Genomic DNA, 19065 nt, shown 5'->3' with positions numbered 1-19065 from the left:
AATTGTCCTCACTTGTAAGGTTAAAAACCCAATGTCCTCACAAAAGGTCCTCACAACATATAGCTGTACAAGTACACACACACACACACACACACACACACACACACACACACACACACACACACACACACACAGAGGTTTGTATTTCTATCCTTGTGAGGACACTTATTGACATAATGCATTTACTAGCCCCTTACCCTGACCCTTATCCTAACCCTAACCCAAACCACAACAATGCCTAACCCTAAAGAAATGTTTTTGCACTTTTACTTTTTTCAGTAACAACAACATGGTCAAGAAAACACCGTTTCTCCTCACTAGGACCGGAAAAAGGTCCCCACAAGGCACATCGTGCCAGGTTTTCCTATCCTTGTGGGGACATTTGGTCCCCACAAGTATAGAAAAATGCGCACACACACACACGCGCGCGCGCGCACACACACACACACACACACCATGGTGGGCATCTACACCATCTGCAGACCACATCCATAACTCTTAATTTCACTTTTCCTCTACAATGGTAATCAGGATCATGGTACTCAGCACATAGTCTGTTTCTTGGTGTTTTTTTTTCTCCATATGCTGATAACTTCTTGACATGCTCTCTGTGACTCATTTCCTGTTGTTGAACTTGCTGCCACCACCTTATTGGCTCAGACAAATCACCAGATAATAGATGCCCTCCCTCACCAGCCCCACATAACAAACAACTCTGATCTTCAAGTACAATCATTTTAATGCTGATTAGAAAGGAACAGTAGTAATACAGAGATTAAACAAGCAGCTGATAAAAAATACACATGATTTGCATGATTGTAAAGTTGTAATTTCATAAGGCAGGCAATCAGTTAATAAATCTCATTATTATCCATATATACACTCATATCAGACCACTGAAATCCCACAACCCAAAAGATAAACAAAAAGAACAGATAAAAACACAAATGTATTTAGATATACGTATATACACTGACTTAAGGTAATTAAAAATATGATTTCACATCAAGTTATTTATAATAGAGTTATAATTCTATATGTTATTATATTAGGCTGTAATACAGCAGGTCACTTATAGGTCATATGTAATCACAGCTTCCACAGCTATGGTTCACGCTTTCGGTGTGTTGGTTCGCAGTATTACTACACGTCCTTTAAGTACTCCTGTTGGCATATACTTTTATATAGGTATCAATACATGTATTTTATTCTGTAATACAATACTTTCACACAGGCATTGGTGATAATAAACTATCTAGAACACAATTCCGCTGAATTCATCGTGCAGAATACATTTGAGAAAAAAAAAAAAACCAAAGCAAACACAGTTTTCCTTGCAGTAGAAACATCCCAGCCATAATTTCATGAATGAAAGCATGTTACAAGTAAATAAGCGCCAAGGAAACCATGGAGCTGACAGTTTTTCTTGGGCCCAGGATGAGATATCATAGATGTGTCTCCACACCCTCCGTCACTTCCCTGGACCCGGGACAATAGACCCATTTGCCCCCCGGACCCCAGCACTGCAGACCCTTAGACCTCAAGCGTGTCTGTGTTGGTGTTGACCGGAGGAGGAGAGTAAAACGATCCAATCTGGCCACAGGATCTTCTTCTATGAGGCGAGAGAGGATTGTTTAGAGAATGGAAGCTATAAATTGTGTGTGATGTTTTTACATTTTGATAAAACTCAACGAAGAAAATACCTGAAAATGCTTTGTCTGAATCGGTATAAAATCCCAGCGAGGATGAAGAAGATGATGGGCAGGACAGTGCCGAGGATGATTGCGTGGTTTGCATCTTCAGACTGAGTAGTCTTGGCGGGAATTTCTGAAAGAAGAGATTCTGGAGAGTCAGACAACCAATAGACTGGATTTCAACTTCAATAGTTGTGTGACGCTTCCAAAGTTTGGACCCATCGTGTGTCAAAGAGGTTGAACTCGTTCTTACTCGTGACTGCTTGGAGGTCAGAGGGCTGATCACAGGAGGCTGTGAAAACAAACACGAGTTCAGTAACTCACATTTCACCAGAGACGTGAAGAGTGTTCAGCTACATTACTCAAAATGTACTCAAATACAATGAAAAAAGTACAAACTGTGAAATATACATACAGAGAAAATTTCTGGTAAGATTTTATAAGAACATTATTCTGTAGTCAATAAATGTAGAATGAAAGCAGGAATGTCCGCAGTTAAAACAATAAGGATGGATGTTTTATCTGAGAAAGTGGTTGTTTCAACTGAAGTTTGTTTAAATCTGATTTATATTGTTATCTATGCTTTAGATAAAAGTGGTTATAATGGCATTCATATATGAAAAACATCAAATATTAATTGAAATGGTGGGTGTACTCATGATTTAAAAGTAGTGGCCCACGTTACATGGTGAAACGTAAACTTAATATGAGTAAAGTTCCAAACGTGGAAGTAAATCAAAAGTACCCCAAAACACCACTTAGTTATCATGAATATAATAATTGCTAACAGCAAATTACAAACACTGAGTTCACTGTTATTTTATTTAACTACAATGTTTCATCAGTCAGTGAAAACTTTCTGAATCTAAGGTGATACTTTCTCACAAAATTTTAGAAAAGTAAACATAAGTAGATATTTTAACAGGAAATCAAACCAATTGGCAAATAGCAGCAGATAACAAGTAACTCCAAATATTTTTTCTTAAAAATTTCCAACAGTAGCTTTATTTATAAGTACTTGAATAGAGATATTCATAGGAAAGAAGTGTGAAAAAGACCACCGAATAGATGGAGGGTGACAGGAAATGACACTCACCGTTGCAGTTTGCAGTGAAATCAACTCCCTGTGGACACACAACAACAGTGCAGGCTGTTTTAAAGGTTCACGTATGTCTAATAGCCTTTTTCTGGTTTTCTTAATAACTGTGCATTAAACATTACAAGTTTGCATGTGTGTAAAGAGTAATACCTCAGAGATGCAGTTGTGATGCCAGGAGATGATGGAAATGCATCCCTGAATAGTGAGATTTCTGACACTGCAGCTCACCACAGACTCTCCCTTTGATTGGTGGTTTGCGATGACGATATTCTGAAATCAACATATGCAGAGGTCAGTCACTCAAATGGCATCTGGGAAAAGTTAAAATAGACTAATTCACATGAGAAACAGTAAAATAATACAAATTAACCAGACTGTCACCCTTCATCACTCCAGATTGGGAATGTCTTTTGTTCTTGGATGTTAACTTACGCTTGCGTTATGCCAGGATAACTCGCAGTCGTCAGCATCAGTCTGCAAATCTTGATCACCTATCTGGATCAAGTACACTGTGGTACTTCCCCTCAAAAAGGTGGAGCACTTCAGTTCCTTGGCGAGGCATGGCTTCACCTGGGAAACTGTGAACAAAGAAACTGAGTTAGACGCATCATGGAGGAAACTCTTGATTTCAAATGTTACAACGCAATAAAGGTTGCTTTGTCTTTTAATTGATATCTGATTTCCATACTTATAAAACCACAGTAATTACATAGGATTAAAAAGTTATTTGGACTAGATAACTGTGTGTTTAACCCTGAGTAATAATGTAAATCATGGTGTAAAATCTCTTCTTGGACTACAGGTGTGACAGACCACGTGACATAAAACCACACCGGGACGTTTAAAATCACAGCCTTTGAGATAAACATGGAAACTGAGCTAATCTTTAAGAAATAAAGAAAAATTAAATCACAATTCTGTGAATCGTGTCAGATAAGTGAAGTTTGTCTGTCATAACTGTGCAGAAGGGAGTGGAGTGCAGTTCAAAGGGACTTTCCTATTTGGAAATCCCCTCGAAAGTTGTCCTTATAGTAGAGAGTGAGAGTTCACCGGTCCGACAGGTGTTTGCGCAACTAATATAACACGAAAAGAGCTCCAAACATACTCAAGTAACACAGAAATAAGCTAAAACGATGATTAAAATTAAATAATGACGTCATTCTGATCACGTCATCCCCGGCGAGTGCGCTTCACCACGTGTGCGGTGTTTGTGTGTGTGTGTGTGTGTGTGTGTGTGTGTGTGTGTGTGTGTGTGTGTGTATCATATGATTTTCCAAAAGAGATTGACTCAGTGCGTACATTCCTGTCAACTTTCTAAAAGCCTTCGGAAGTGACTCATTCAGCTCCTGTTCATTCACGAAGTGTTCCGTGTGAGAGTTTCATACGAGGCGAAGCAACAAAAACTATGATCCCGAACTTCCGAGTCTTAATAATAACACCGCGTGCATCCCTTTCTATTTCCCATTACGTCCTGCAGACTTCAGATAAATAAGATAGAATAGAAACGCAGAACAGTACTCACGTATGAAGAAGAGCAACACGCACGCCCGCACAGCAGCCATGCTGAACTCAAATGCTTCCCGGGAAATCACGCAACTCATAAACCAGCCCCACCCCCCTCCACCTCCACCTCCTCCTCCTCCTCTTCCTTGTTCATCCCCCTGCTGATGTAACATTTCAGTGATTGTTTCTTCGCCATATGATGAAATAATAACCGGTATGCAGGAATCGCTGAGCAATAAGTTTTATTTGGAATATTTTCTATGAGTAAATACGTGTATTTAACCTAAAGTAAGTAAGTGGAATGTGCAGTTTTTACTGCCATTGTTTTTAAGAGAAAGGCGTCAGTAGACCGGTGTATGGTGGTCGAGAAGTGCAAAGCAACATTACAGAACATGACCCATTCAGCTGTCAGTCTGGACAGAAGCCTCTTTTCTTGTCACGTTTTAAAGCCAGTCCAGATATAGGTAATTGAGAATGAGTATCCCAGTCCAAAATGGGGTTTAAATCCTCTATATCTGGTCTAATGCCAGAGGTCTGTAATACAGCAACAGAAGGCAGTAAAGTTTGGAGACAAATCCACTGGAGAAGAACAATTTTTGGAGTGGATGGAAGCCGAGAGGACTTTGCAATGGGACAATATTGTCTTCTAAAGTTGTTCTGAGTTGCAGATAAAAGAAAAAGGAGGAGCCTGGAATGCCATTTTTACAGAAAATGTCCTGAATGTCCCTCTTCTCCAAAGATATCACCAAGTGTAGGAATGTTGTTTTTCTCCCAAACAGGAAAATGGATACATTGGCCACCGATCAATAATCTGTCATTATTAGACAGAGGACAGTAAGGGTTCTACACAGAGGAGCAACCAGCTATTTTAATGATAGAAATCCAGCCATGGAGTGAGTTTGGCAGATTAGACCACCTCTCTCAGTCTTTGTCAAGTGTGCTACAGAAATTGTTTTTAATTATTGTTCTAATGGAAGAAAAGATATCTGTCCCCAGATAGACAAAGTTTTTAACAACTGGAATAGAAAAAAGGAAGGGAGAATTGTTCATCCCCTGATTTACAGGTAACAAAGTTGATTTCTGTCAGTTTATTTTAAAACCGGAGAGCTTTCAACTGGGTCCTTTCCTTTTTTAAAAAGCAGTGCGATTAAAGCCAAATCAACATCTTAAGACAAAGATCCCATTTTGATTGAGTACTGGATCATATCTAACAACAGAGGGCTGATCAAAGGCCAAAAGGTGAGATAAAATTCAGATGGGAATCATGGGATTCCTTAACAGCTGCCTTGCATTCCTGCAATGTGACCTGACTAAGGTCAGGAAAATTAATATTTTTCATGAAGCTATGAAAATATAATTGTCAAAATTGATTTCTGATTTACACAGGTCTTGAAAACAGGAGGCAAACGAAGCATTTACTTTTTTAGCATCACACTGCATCCTTGACTTTAATGCAAAAAAATTCAGCAAAGTGCTGAATTTGTTTTGTGCATAAGAAATTCTAAACAGCACCTCAGAAGTGGAATATATAAAGTTGTATTTATATTTCATCTGATCTGTAATGTCTAAAAAAAGAGTCCTCCAATAACTTATGACAACACGTCAGTACAAATCAAGGCTCCTTCAAATGCTGAGACACTTGAGTAACAGTTGAACATTCTGTACCACCAATGCTTCGGGGGAATTTAGGAATAATCTGCCGAGTTCACAGTGACTACAGGAGAACAATGGAACGTAAACACATAGTTTAGAGACATTCTGTACCGCCAATGCTTCAGGGGACATTTGTAATAATCTGCTGACTTCACAGTGACTACAGGAGAAAAAAGGCAGAGAGGTAGAGTTTACAAGATAGATGCTGCCTCCTGGTGTACGATGAGCCACCAGCAGAAAAATGAATGGTTTGGCCTCCCAGCATGTTAAGAAGCAACTATTCTGTGGAATGTTGAAAGTCGAGAAAGAAGAGAGTATGAGCTCCACTAGAGAGAAAAGTCACGGCAGATGACTGGCCTGCACCTTTCTAAAAATAAACGTCATAAGGTCTGAACTGGCTGGAGGAGTCCGTGTGTGTGTTGACCCTCTGATGGACGGTCACACCCTCCCAGCCTCTCAAACGAGAGAGGACTTGTGATTGACTTGAGCTTAGTCCGTCCTGCCAGAAGGATGATTTTCCTGAGTTCTGTGAGTGAAGGGAGAACAATTTCATAACTTCTCAAGGCTGAAGCAGAGCATCAAGGATTCAGGCAGCTGGTAAAATGACCTTTGACTTAATGGAATAAAGAATATTGCAAGATTTCTTTAAAAAAGAAAAAAAAAGCACAGCATTCACAAATTATATATATTTTTATTGAAATTGATGTAAATTAATGAATTAAATTAACTCATATATATAAACAAATGCCAAAAATAACACTGGGATCCATCCCTGGAAAAAAGGTAAACTAGGAGTCAGTGGTACATAATTTAACATATAGTGGTAGAGTGCCGGTACAGCGCCTCTGTCCTCTTGTGCCCCGGTTTGTTCGCATAAGTGGGTCAAATAGTTAATGAGTTTCAGGGACAAAAAACAGAAAACCTGTGATGATAAAGTTAAACGTTCTTGCTTCTCCACTGCAGCTACGATGAGGTTTCTTTAAAAGATGTCGTTTCATCCAGTTCTTTGCTGGCAAATCTTTGTCATCAGTGCATCAAAATTAACAGGGAAACTGTTTTTTGGGGGCACAAATCAACAGAGACACTGCATCCAGGCCGGAAGAGTTTGAGGCTGGTCGACATGAAATTCCCTTATATGAAATGTGTGCTTTTAAATATGAATGAATGCTGAGTGCAAAAATAGATTTTTGCATTTGAAGGAGAGAAAAAAAAAAAGATTGTCACTTTGTCGTCATCCATTGTTGTGTACACAAACACTCCTTTGACCGACACGCACATACACACGTTAAAGCTTTTGTTGCCTCGCAAAAGGCTTGAAGTCTTGAAGCTCTTAGGTAGTAACTTTTCCCCCCGGAGGAGAACCGGTGCATCAGTTTCCCTCTGATCCAGTCACATCTCTCCATAGCCCAAAAAAAAAAAAAAAAAAAAGATCAGCACCCTTATCGAATTTTGACCTCAGAACGAAGAGTTCAGCTCACATCCCTCTACATTTATATACTGTACATCCACACAAACGTATTTTAACGCAATGTACACAAGCACAACCACAGAGATCACCAACAGTGAATGGGTAAACAGACACAAAGAAAGAAGTAACACACTGTAACAAACACGAAGTGACTGCATGGTTTCCATAGAAAAAGGGATCAATTGGTTTGTATTGCTTTGGCCTGTTGGGTGAGCAGCCTGCTCCTGCTGTCCTCCTCTGGTCGTGTGGACGTCTGGGCATCCGAGAGCCACGAGGCAGAGCCGGTCAGAGGGCCGGGCAGCAGGAAGAAGGCGGGGAACCCTCCACTGATGCCTCCAGCCCCTCTTCATCATCATCATCATCATCATGTCCTGGTTGTCCCTTCTTGGCTGAGGCTTCACGTTAGAACCCAAAAGTGTCTCTTTGTGCAGCGAAGTCCGTCTCCTCTTGGTCCCATTTGCCTGGGGACAGGCACTCGTCAGTGTTGAAGTCCTGAGGGTTTACCCCAATGTCCAGGACCTGGGGGTTAGTGCGAGACTCAGCGAGTCTGGAGGGAGAGAACAGGGGAAAAAAACAACATTTTTTAATCAAAATTTTTAACCTGTGCCATGTGAGTCAATATTAACATGTATGACAATGAACAATGACGTATACAAACTTTATGGACTTAATGGATGTTCTATATACCGTGACAAGATTGTGAATTAAATAAAATGAATTCGGAATGATTTAAACATGACTGTTTGAAATTAAACCGCCCTGTCTCAGAACTACGTGCGCGCACACAGCACGTTCACTCAGAGCAACATCTCCCAAAGGTATAGGCCCTAAAAACAGACAGACACGATGGCGACGTGGACACGGTGGAGGAAACAGCAGGTTCTGTGGCACAGAGAGTTTTCTTATGGATGTTAAAAAGAAATGGCAGTGAAGAGACCGTCTAAACTATGTGACCTTAAAGAAGATGAGCTATAAAAAGCTGCTGAGCTATGTTAATGGTGTGTGTGATCCAGACATGACGTGGAACCACGTGTCTTCATTACTGCGTGTGGTTGAACACTGATATCCAGACAGATGAGCGGGCTGCAATAGTGGGTTGACTAGGGGGGTAATGAGATGGACGTCACAACATCCAGTGAATGACGTTGTTACCTGAGTAGGATTCAAAGCTATCCAGACTGCGGCTGAGGGTTCAAAGGAGAGTTCACAAGTCAGGCAACAATGCAACTCGCAGCTCTTCTCACCTCCCTCATCAAAAAGTCAAACTTCCCACAAGTTTCTCGCAGGAAGACTAAAAAGTATTCCTAAGAGTTTCCCACACCCCGCTGTTTCATTTCCACAACTATTACATGTATGGCAAGTGTCCAACATCCCTGGTGTGTGAGGTCCTGTTTCCACGGCAACCATCGACTGGAACTGGCTTTGACAGGTTTTATGTTCAAACAGCAGCGTTTAGAAAACAGTCAGGAGCACCAACACCAGGAATGCTGTAGTGTTCATGTCCGGCCACCGGTGGGCGCTGTGCACACAGTTCAATGTGAACCAGAGGGTAGCTCATCCTCCACAAAGGGCCACAGGGAAAATGAGCTACTGAGGGCCAAGAAATAAACTGATTTGAATTTTGCTCAGTAAGAATTATTCATTGATGATAAACAGTTTTTAATTCATGAGCTACTGTTTCTCTTTCTTCATCTTAAACGCTGTCTCAGTATCTGCTCTGTGTCAGGAAATGTGTCTGTATGTGATCAGACAGTGGTGTCGTAAATGTACACTTTGAAGAGAAAGGAAAGTTAAATCCAAAACGAGCGGCACAAACAGTCTGGAATCCTCCACTGTTAATACTGTTGCTCTGTTTATACATTTGCAGAAAAACTGTGACTGTGTCAGTAGTGTGCATGCATTTTCCTGTTTACATTAAAACCACTGCATTACTTAAGTGTTGCATGCTGGAAGTTTTTTTTTTATTTATTTATTACAATCAATTCAATTTGAGTTTAAAACACATTTTGTTTGGGAAACTGATGTAACTACTGAAACTAATTTTGGACATTCTAAATTATTCACTGTCGTACTCGCATGACCCTTCACGCTGCATGAATAAGTTATCCTTCATGTATTTGAATAATTTCAGACTTTTCCTTCAGATGACAGCCTTGAATGTAAAATGAGTTGACAGTCAGATCAAGAGTTAACATTTATTCATTATGAACTGAATAATCACAGTTCCCAATTTTTTTTTTTTCTATTCATTTGGAAGAACTGCTTGCTTTGACTCAAAACATACAAATATTCTTAGCAGAGATGTCCACAACATTACATTCTCCAAAATAATTAGAAACTGAAAACAGGTGACAGTTTAACTTTCTTTATATTTTTTTAGGCTTAGAAATTAATTTATGAGGAGTAGTTTTTACTTGATGGGTTTGATCCAATCAAAATGAACCCTGGCGCCCTTTCTGTGTCAGTGTTATCCAGTAAATGGAGTGTGAAAGCCGCCAAATAAATTCTGGCGCACGGTTCAGAAAAAAAAATGGACTGAGTCATTAATAATTGTAGGGTTTCAGTAGACATCTAAATAAACGGTTCCTATCTTAATTGAACATTAGTTGAATCACACCACGGCGTGAAGCAGGGGCTTGCAGACAGACATAAGGCAGGAAGTGACAGCCTTCTAGGCTCTTTGCAGCAGATCCGAATTAATGTGCATTAAAAAAAAAAAGTGAAGAGGTTCTGCCTACGTTTTGACACATTTATACATTTTTCATCAGTTCCTAGTTGGTAAAAAAATATTCATAGTAGACATGCAATGCCTTGCATTTGGTTATGTTATAAAACACGTACAACAGCAGTGATCCAGTACAAACCAGTGTGAACACTCCCTAAAATATATTGCATTTTTTTTTTATTTATTTAATCCCACTTGGAACAATATGTCAAAAACGGGAGTACTTTTTCTGCCTTTACATTTTGCAGAAAGCTTTAAGTGTTATGACCTATTCCAAACTCATTGACGAGCATGATGACCAAACTAACACAGCACAGCCAGCAGATGGCAGTAAAGACTCTGCAATAGCAGCAAAAAACATCTCTGACAGTTAAGCTGGAGATAAATATTTTACTTTCTCTCTGGAGTGTTAAGTGAAGACACAAAACCAATCATGTCCCTCTAAATAAAACATCAGAGTAGGAGCAGACGGCCTCAGTCTATTTTTAACAAAGTTGTCGTGTGATCTCTCTATGATGTCCCACATGTTTACAGTGAAACGTGTCTCTGGTGCCTGTCAACTGTTTACGGATGCAGGATCATTTTAAATATACATCATGAGTCAGAGAGGCACTGGTTTCTCAATCGTTCCATGAAGAGCTGCCGTGTTCGCTGCTCGTTCCTCAGAAAAGTCCAGAATTGAAACCGCACGCTAATCTGGCATTAATCTTATTTGCACTCGCACATAGAGCTGAACACGACGCGCTGAAGACAAAACCAACAAAAATATTTACTGAGATACCAGTTCCTCCTCTCACAAGGCGTGTCCGAGTTTCTCCTCTGCTCTGAGCACATCATCGGCCCCTCGATTCCCCCGGACAGATACAGACGTCCGGCAGGCCCCCAGGTCCTGAATTCCCTTCGTCTGCTGAACGCTACAGGCGGCCGCCTCGCCGCTCAGCCTGGGAGCGTCCTCATTAATCACAGAGAGGGAGACTAACGGCGTTGGGCCGTAATTACAGTGTGCACAGACAAATAATCATCTGATAACAGGGCTAAAACGGCCTCTTGGCGCTTGATTATAGAGACTGTGGAGCCCATTCGCACTCAGCTAAACGAGAGCGAGAGAGAATAAGAGGTCCGCTGTAGAATTAGAGGAAATGAAAAGCTGAACCGAGAGGGAATAAATACAGCCATAAAAGGTCTGAATGAGTTTTTATGGCAGCTTAAAACAAATAGTGGTAAATATTTGGCGCTGTGCATTCTGACGTGAGGCCACCGCCGAATGCGGCGGCGGCGACACACGCTGAACTAAAACATTTATCATGGCGGACTCCTGCTACATTCTGATTAGTCTGGCGATGACACAAGGAGACATTAAGGATTTCCAATCAGCACAGACGCTGAACTCTCAGACCTCATGTATGTACTGAATCTTTCTCCTGACACATTTATTCTACCGCTGCGATCGCGCCGCAAAAGTTTGAGAGATAAATCCCGAGCAGCGTGTCGTCCCAGCAGCAGTCATTTGTAATCACAGGCTTCCTGACCTCGGACGGAATCAGCGTGTGGGCCTGAGATGACGGTAAACGGAGCCTACATGAGCAGCGGGACTTGAGGCGGGCGTCGCCAGTGTCGGGGGTCTGTAAACTCAGTCCCCTGACAGCGGGGGGGGCGTGTGTGCTGGGCGGAGGCGAGCACAGAGAGGCTGAGCTGAAGCTTTTCTTAAAAAGACACAAAAACTGGGGCTGTTGTAGAGTTTTTCCCGTAAAAACACAAATTCACATTTGTCCTCACCTTGAGAAAGCCTCGTCCAAGCCGTCTTCCAACTCCTGCAAGAACACACATTGTTAGTTTTGCGGTCAGAGATAAATGAGCACGGCCGATTCAAGAGATAAGACACTAATGTCACCTTTACATACAGCTGCACCCTGCCCTGCCTCTGCTCTGTGGCGTTTGGTCATAACGCCGAGCTCTTTGCAGCCCCACACCCTCTCCGGCTATGTGGCCATTCGATAAGGCCAGCTGTGCTCAATGGGCCATTGTCTACCTTAGCATAGCAGCAGCAGAGCTGTGGACTCCACCTCTCTGAATACAACAGGTGCAGTCCATCAGGGGGACAAGTCATCGGCATTTCCTCCATGGCGTTCTCCTCTTCCCATCTTATCAAGAGTAAACACCTGAAGCTGACTGATCAGCCCGCCTCTCCTCTTACCCATACAGTATTGTTGTTCTCTGCAGCGCCATTATGCACCGTAAAGGGATCCGATTCAGTCTGCTTTGTTCCTGAGTGGACCAGCGCCGCGTTGGCTCCCTCGGCCAAATCCAGGAGTTTCCCCGTGGCGACTTCTAAACGTGAAAGGAAGACAAACACCAGAATGCCTTTTAACAAAAAAAAGGCAGAATAACAACATTCGTTCACCGTTACATGAGAACATTAGAACATAAATGCCAAGAACCCCTGAAACAACACTATCTTTTCATCATTAAGCCTTATTGCGTGTCATCAGTTCAGCCGTCTGCAGATCGTCATTCTGCGATAAGTGAGTACGGAGCAATTTTCCCGACTCGCACACCTAACTCCAGAGACACCACTGATCTGTAAAGGGACCGGCCTGTAATGACCCTGCCTGATGATTAATGCATGTCAATAATGTGTGGCGACGCTAATTTCTAGTCATCGGGCTAATGGTGCTCTCGGAGAGCAGTAAAACCCCCAAAGACTCTTTTAACACCGGCACGGCTCGGCTAATGTTGCAGAACTCCGCTGTCCTCAAGTGGTCTTTCTGACAGTTCATATCCCTCAAAACACAAACTCACATTCATCCGACTCAGCATGCAATAACATTTTCATTCAGTCTCTCATCTCTGTCAACACTGGCTCAGTGGCTTTCAGACTGTTCTGCTCTCGAGAAGGACAATATTGTGGGACTCAAGGGGGGAAAAGAGAAGCGATGCCACTCTGAGCTTCAGGAAATGTTTTGCTATTTTTATCTGGACCAAAAATTCCACAACTGGGAGACCAGAGTTGCACGACTGGGCGACTGATAGAAACGCTGCCGACTGCTCTTCCTCTAAGAGCAAGTGGATCCAGCCAAAGGCTAACGGCTAATGATTATACAGTAACTGACTTTTAGGTCTTTTGTGTGAATCTTTGACTGCTGCCATGTTCGAACACATCATAATTAGTGTCTGTACTGCCGGGTTTTATTAGATCAATTTAAAGTGAATCATGCTGAAACGATTCTAATGAGAGGTTGTGAGGGCCAGCATGGGAGCTCAGAGAGGGATGATGCTGCAGCTGGAGGAGCAGGAGCGACTGAAGACGGACTGTTAACACATTTATTATCACAGAGCAGACAGGTAACGGTGGAGCCCACTGCTGAGGAATTTTTTGAGACAGAGCTAAAGAAGAGGAGTCAAGGTGTCGACGCGGCACAAGGTGGTTTTATTTTAGGACTACTAGGTTACAGACAAGTCAACCCAGTTCATAAAGACAGTATTCACATGAAGAGCACTCGCTGTGTCTCAGATCGGTTTAAGAAACCTCAGTCAGAGCGGTGTGACCTTCTCACTGTCTCAGGGAACTTGAAGTGAAAACATGCCACATTAAACATGAGCAGCCAGTAAGTAGACTGACATTATCAAGTTTTCTGGTCATTAAAGTGCTTCTTAGAAAATCTCAATGCTGCTGTGAATCAGTGCGAACTGATACTCTGACTCAGAGGAGAAACCGGCAATATTTAAAAATGTACTTTTTAATTTAGTCATTTTTATTGTTGTAGAACAACAAATTAAACGATCAGCTCTAAAAACACTCACCGGCTAAGTGACTGTTTGTTCAGGGCTTCATTAAGCTCAGTAAAACAAAGCGTGGCCAGACTTCCCCACACAATTAGGTTAACGGGGGAAGTGGCGTTTCTATTTTGGAGTCGCGCTCAGAGGGCCGAGCGCCGGGAAAGAGCTGAAGGTATCATGTCTCATGAATAAAGCTGACTCACCTCAGACAACAACCACTGATCCCCAGAGCCTCTCTGACACAGAGGCATGTCATCTGATCGGCCAGGGAGCAGGGTGCATAAATGTAACCTTCGGATGGCTCTAAAGCTCTCCCGTCCCCCCAATCACAGCTTTTGGGTCAGCGGTGGAAAACCTCTGGCAGAAGAGGGTCGCTTGGCCCCTTTCAAAAAGGCACTCAGAAGCTTCCAGAGTACCATATTTCACTCCGCTGTGCAATTACGCCAATTTGCCTTACAGAGATCCAGTTCAGTGGCGGCTAAATGACCCACCAAATGGTCAGCGGGATAAAGTGGGTCCAAAAAAAAAAAAAAAAAAACCGTAAGGCAAGCCTCGGCGGATCCAAGCCCCGCTTTGTGGAGTCTTCTGACAGGAGGGGGATCATCCTTAAAGCCATGTCCGCCGTGAAAGGCTACACATTCACAGCCACAGACCCAAAAACGAAAGTGTCAGAACAGATTTAGCGAGCGATCTCTCTGAGGCTGAAGGCCATTTGGCTGAGCAGGGCGGTGGGAGGAGTCCGGGAGTAAGCTGCTGCTTTCACGTGTTTTCACTGAAATCTCTGCTTCCAAATGCATCAGAAAAAAAAAAAAAAATACAAACACAGCCTGACAGGAAAAAAGAAAGCACAGACACGAAATGAAAGCGTTTTGAGCATGAGCTGAGTTTTTGTGCCTCTGACAACAAAATGCTCCTCATTTAATTCCTCCTTGGACGACACGTGGAGCTGAAAATGCCTTTAGGCTGTGTGGACGTCAACAACGTGTTAAGAAGGCATGAACCCCGTCTGAAATGGAGAATCTGACTGAACAATGGGGTCACAGAAAACGCAGGCCGCCTTCTCAACACAAACAAGGATGTGATTGTGCTTCCACATTTGGACAGAACACTGCAGACTGTTTGTTCACGGTATGATAACAACTCTCTGTTATCTTAAAATGTCATGGGAATTACAGAACAAAGATTTATTTTAATGAACTCGCGAAGCTGCTCGGAAGCTCGAATGTTTTCACATTAAAAAGACGGCCATTACCATGAAAACTAATATAATCTCTTCCACGCCGCAGTGATGTTAGTGAGACATAAAAACAAAAGACAGCTGAGACTGCTGTCAGCTGACCTGTAGCCTCAATATAGGTCAGACTTGACAAGTGGCTGAGGATTCTTCCCTCCCCCGAGGCTACGAACGCTGCCGCGGAGAGGGACACGGGAAGAGACGAGATGATGGGCGACGTGACTCACCTCCTCCCTTCAGGCTGCCCAGGCTGGCCGAGCTGTCCGACTGGGAGTTGCTGGCTCCTTCCCCGTCCGAGCCCGACTTCGCTCGCTTCTCTTTCTCTGCACATGAGCAAAAAAAAAAAAAAAAGAAAAAAAAAGAACAGTGAGTGAAGACGAGCAACATCTCAGTCAGGACACAGTAGCCGCGGGGTCAGTGCCCCTGCCAAGCAAAGCAAAACAAACTTTATTTCTGTTCCAGCCAGACATGTGACACTTCACTGTTTCACTAACCGAGTACACGGCGTGTGTAAACAAATTAGCGGAAGAGCATTGGCAGATAAGGTTAAGGCCATTACTTAGGCCATATGCCAGCGACAGCCTACAGCGGAGGGCGCACGGAGGGGCCGCAGAGATTTTAACACTTCAGAGGAGGCACGGCATCTGGATCGGCCGGGTCGGAGGCTCTGCTCTCTCCTGCCGTGACGCTTTTGCTCAAAGAGCAGGTCAGCAGGTGCAACTGAAAACAGCTTTCATTAGACTTTGTGCACAAAAGAGCTCCGTTAAATTCAGACGAGCAGAAAAGCGGCACAATCTGTATCTATTAGGCTTTTGAGTGCAGCTTTGAGAAGTGCACCGAGCATGAAGCTCAGCAGTGAAGCTTCTCATTTAGAGAAGGACTAATTTAATAATCGTCGCGCACTAGATTTCTCTTGTAGTCCTGACAGTTACCTGGAGGTGATTTGGGAAAATTGGTCTTGTTCTATTTTCTTGGTGAAATATTCAGCTTCTGCAGAGTTTTGCGTTACAGCAGTATGTGGGCCTCAAAAATAAGAAGATGTTGGGTGAAATCTGCAACACTGAACTGAGCCGGTCAAGCATCAGGTGAACAGCGACCTGGAGATCACCAGTGGGAGGATGAGGGGAAAGCAACCCGTACGAAAAAAAAAAAAAGTTCTAATACTGAACGCCTCAAACAATTAGAGAAATCCTATAGAAATGCTGTAAAGATGCATTCAAAAAGTCACATTTTGCCTATATTTTTGCAAATGACACAATATAACATTAATACTCTGTACAGTATCAAATATGAGAAAAGGAATGCAGAACCTTGAAGAGAGCTTCAGGGATTTTTAAACTACAAATGACATCTTTAGATTCTGCCTGACATTAAAGAGCCACTAAAGTTTTGTGACCGACAATAATGAGGTTACGTTTTCCAATTTCATAGTAATTGAATAACTGCCCTACAGAGCCTTAAGAGCAGTTGGGAGATGTACATCAACGTACATAAAACACCATGTTCCACCTCAGTTAAATCTCGTCCTCAGCCTTGACATACTGTCAGAGGAACACACATCAGGAATTCACAGAGAAAAACACAAGACGTTCTGTGTTCCTGCAACAACTCCCTGAGGGGTCATGAGGTTGACCCACTGTTACTCCGGCTTTCAGTGCCGTCGCTGGAAAAGAAATGTGCTTTTCTGATGCTCCCATAGCAAGGAGACTGCTATATTTCATCACCATCCTTGGTTTGGAAAAAAAAAAAATCCCATTTCCCCCGAGCCTGGGTAGCTTAGCAATGGCAGTGTTACAGAAATCCCCCGGGCACCTGTTTTCTCCTTGTGGACCCTTCCAGTGGGGAGCCTTCAGTGTGAAAACAGTATCAAGCTCTCACTAAGCACTCCGCTGACTTACGGACAAGGCAGTTCACAGCTCGCTGTGGCATCCAGTGATTATTCCATAAACGCAGATGTATATGGAGACATGGGAGCCGTAATGCAGTGAAAAATGTGGGTCAGCGATGTGTGGAGCACTGTGGAGAGCCACTGTTGGTGGCAGAGGAGAGTTTGAACATCACAAATAAAGCAGCCAGACCTACAGTGGATACCACCCCCCACACACTTCCTGCCATGATCCTCCTGGCTCCTGTAACTTTAATGAAACAGACTCGAAAGGATTCCTTTCTTCTTCTGTGCCACAAGAGAACACCACCACTCATTTCTTTTTTTCTAAAAAAAAAAAAAAAAAAAAAAAGGAGCACCTTCCTTTTACCCTCCGTCACCCTCTTCCAGAGAGAGGGGAAAACAGCTCATTAAATTAAAACGGGACACGACGCCCACTCCAAAGACTGGCGAGAGATGGGAGGAGAGATGGGTAGTGTGCACCGAGAAATGAGAGTGAAATCCGAAGGATGTCTGCACTTTGTTTTCTCCCTGCATTTCTAAGTTGAATATTAAAAACTAATGAAGAGGCGTGGGTAAAGAGTGCAGGGCCTTGATATCGTGCAGGAAAAAAAAAAAAAAAATATATATATATATATAATCCCAGAATGGAAATGTGCCTACATGCAAACGTTCCAAAGCAAAACAGAGAGAAGAGGAGGGATGGGTGGGAATGTGGCAGGAGGAAAAGAGGCGGGAGCAGTTTTCATACAGTGTGCCAGTGTGTGTCTCTAAAGGACTGAATAAATAAGTGTGCCTTCACATGAGACAGGATCAATGGCACCGACACTGAATCTGTCAGAGGGGGCTGAGCTCCCACTGACACACGCACACAATCATTTTCCTTTCTCTCTCTCTCTCTCTCACACACACACACCCCCGCCATCCCTGCCCCGCCTTTCATGCCTTCTTGCCCGCTATCTCTTCATCCCCCATCCCCCCCTTTGGTTACTTTCCTCTTCACCACTCCATACAGTAAGCAGGAGCAAGCGGTGGGTTGAGGATGAGGAAACAACATGCACTGGGGAGTGTGTGTGCTTGCGTGTGTGTCTCTGTGTGATTCAAGGTGGCAGGTGAACAACAGCAACACATGAAAATTCAACAGAACACCTGCAACGAACGGAGCTCGAGTGCGGAGGTGCCGGGCGGCGCTGTGGCACAAGCAGGTATTATGTGGCGAGAATCGCTCATTTCCACTGGAGTCATACATGCAGTAAATCACATGCATGTTCTGCTGAGCCGTACGAAAGAACGAGCTGCCCGCGTGCGACGGCGTCCTTACGCAGCACTTTGATTGCCTGCTGTGTCCACGGCTGTGCCTGAATGGGCGCGTTTCTTATCTCCTCAGTGCTCCCCCCCATTAAAAATGCTCACATATTCATGGAGGATGAAGACAGAACTATTCTTGCAGAAAAGAGAACAAAAAGGAGACAGTGAAATTCCGGGAGAAACGGTCGTTACTTCCAGCATTTTTACATCTTGTCTTTTCGTAGCGGATGTTGTAAATCTGAAGCAGCAGTGTGGCAGAAATGTCTGTCAAAAAGCACAAAGACCGCAGAAACTTGACTGAAGGCTATGATGGTGGCAATGATCATTGTGGCAGCCTTGAGTCCTCTTGGGCTCAGGCAGAATTCATTGAGTTTTGGCAGCAAAGCCCTTTTCACCTCAGTTGTCAGACTGCGAGTCCTCAAAATCACTGATGCACAAATCGGTGCAGTTTTCATGTTATTTGCTCAGAAATCCCCACAGAAAAGTGAGCGCTTGACAACACGGTGATCTAAAAACAAGCGGGACAGTGACACCCCAAACACCGCGGAAATGACTCTGAAGCGTAAACTGGACTTCAATGATAATGCTTTATTTTCGGGTCAAATTCACCCATTTAAATGATGACGTCTGCCATAATTAAAAACACGTTTTAATCATGGAGCTTTCTGATCTTATTCTGCATTGCAGTTTGCATGTTTGATCACAACAACCACAAGACT

General features: G+C 43.0%; 1 protein-coding gene and 1 long non-coding RNA gene across 5 annotated transcripts in view; both read right to left on the bottom strand.

The window, feature by feature from the left end:
• Positions 1-727: 727 nt before the first annotated feature.
• LOC115406896 (uncharacterized) lies at positions 728-4357 on the bottom strand. Its single transcript, XR_003933577.1, has 7 exons — positions 4316-4357; positions 3226-3371; positions 2944-3063; positions 2791-2818; positions 1948-1986; positions 1704-1827; positions 728-1612 (listed from the first exon to the last, which is right to left on the bottom strand). It is a non-coding gene; the product is annotated as an uncharacterized LOC115406896 (long non-coding RNA).
• A 2263-nt stretch (positions 4358-6620) lies between these two features.
• The window catches only part of ldlrap1b (low density lipoprotein receptor adaptor protein 1b), a 37431-nt gene continuing 24986 nt past the window's right edge, over positions 6621-19065 (bottom strand). Inside the window, exons 6-10 of one of the 4 annotated variants that reach the window (XM_030117583.1) lie at positions 15381-15476; positions 12376-12470; positions 11919-11953; positions 8570-8601; positions 6621-7964 (exon numbers count right to left, since the gene is read on the bottom strand). In XM_030117583.1, coding sequence (XP_029973443.1) covers positions 7918-7964; positions 8570-8601; positions 11919-11953; positions 12376-12470; positions 15381-15476 — 305 coding nt within the window. In that variant the 3' untranslated portion in view covers positions 6621-7917. Of the gene's footprint in view, positions 7965-8569; positions 8602-11918; positions 11954-12336; positions 12471-15380; positions 15477-19065 lie in introns of all 4 variants that reach the window. The other 3 variants (XM_030117582.1, XM_030117581.1, XM_030117580.1) reach the window with 3 other exon arrangements.

Source organism: Salarias fasciatus, chromosome 19, assembly GCF_902148845.1.
Source record: "Salarias fasciatus chromosome 19, fSalaFa1.1, whole genome shotgun sequence".
Classification (NCBI taxonomy): Eukaryota; Metazoa; Chordata; class Actinopteri; order Blenniiformes; family Blenniidae; genus Salarias; species Salarias fasciatus.
This window is presented reverse-complemented; position numbering and strand designations above follow the sequence as displayed.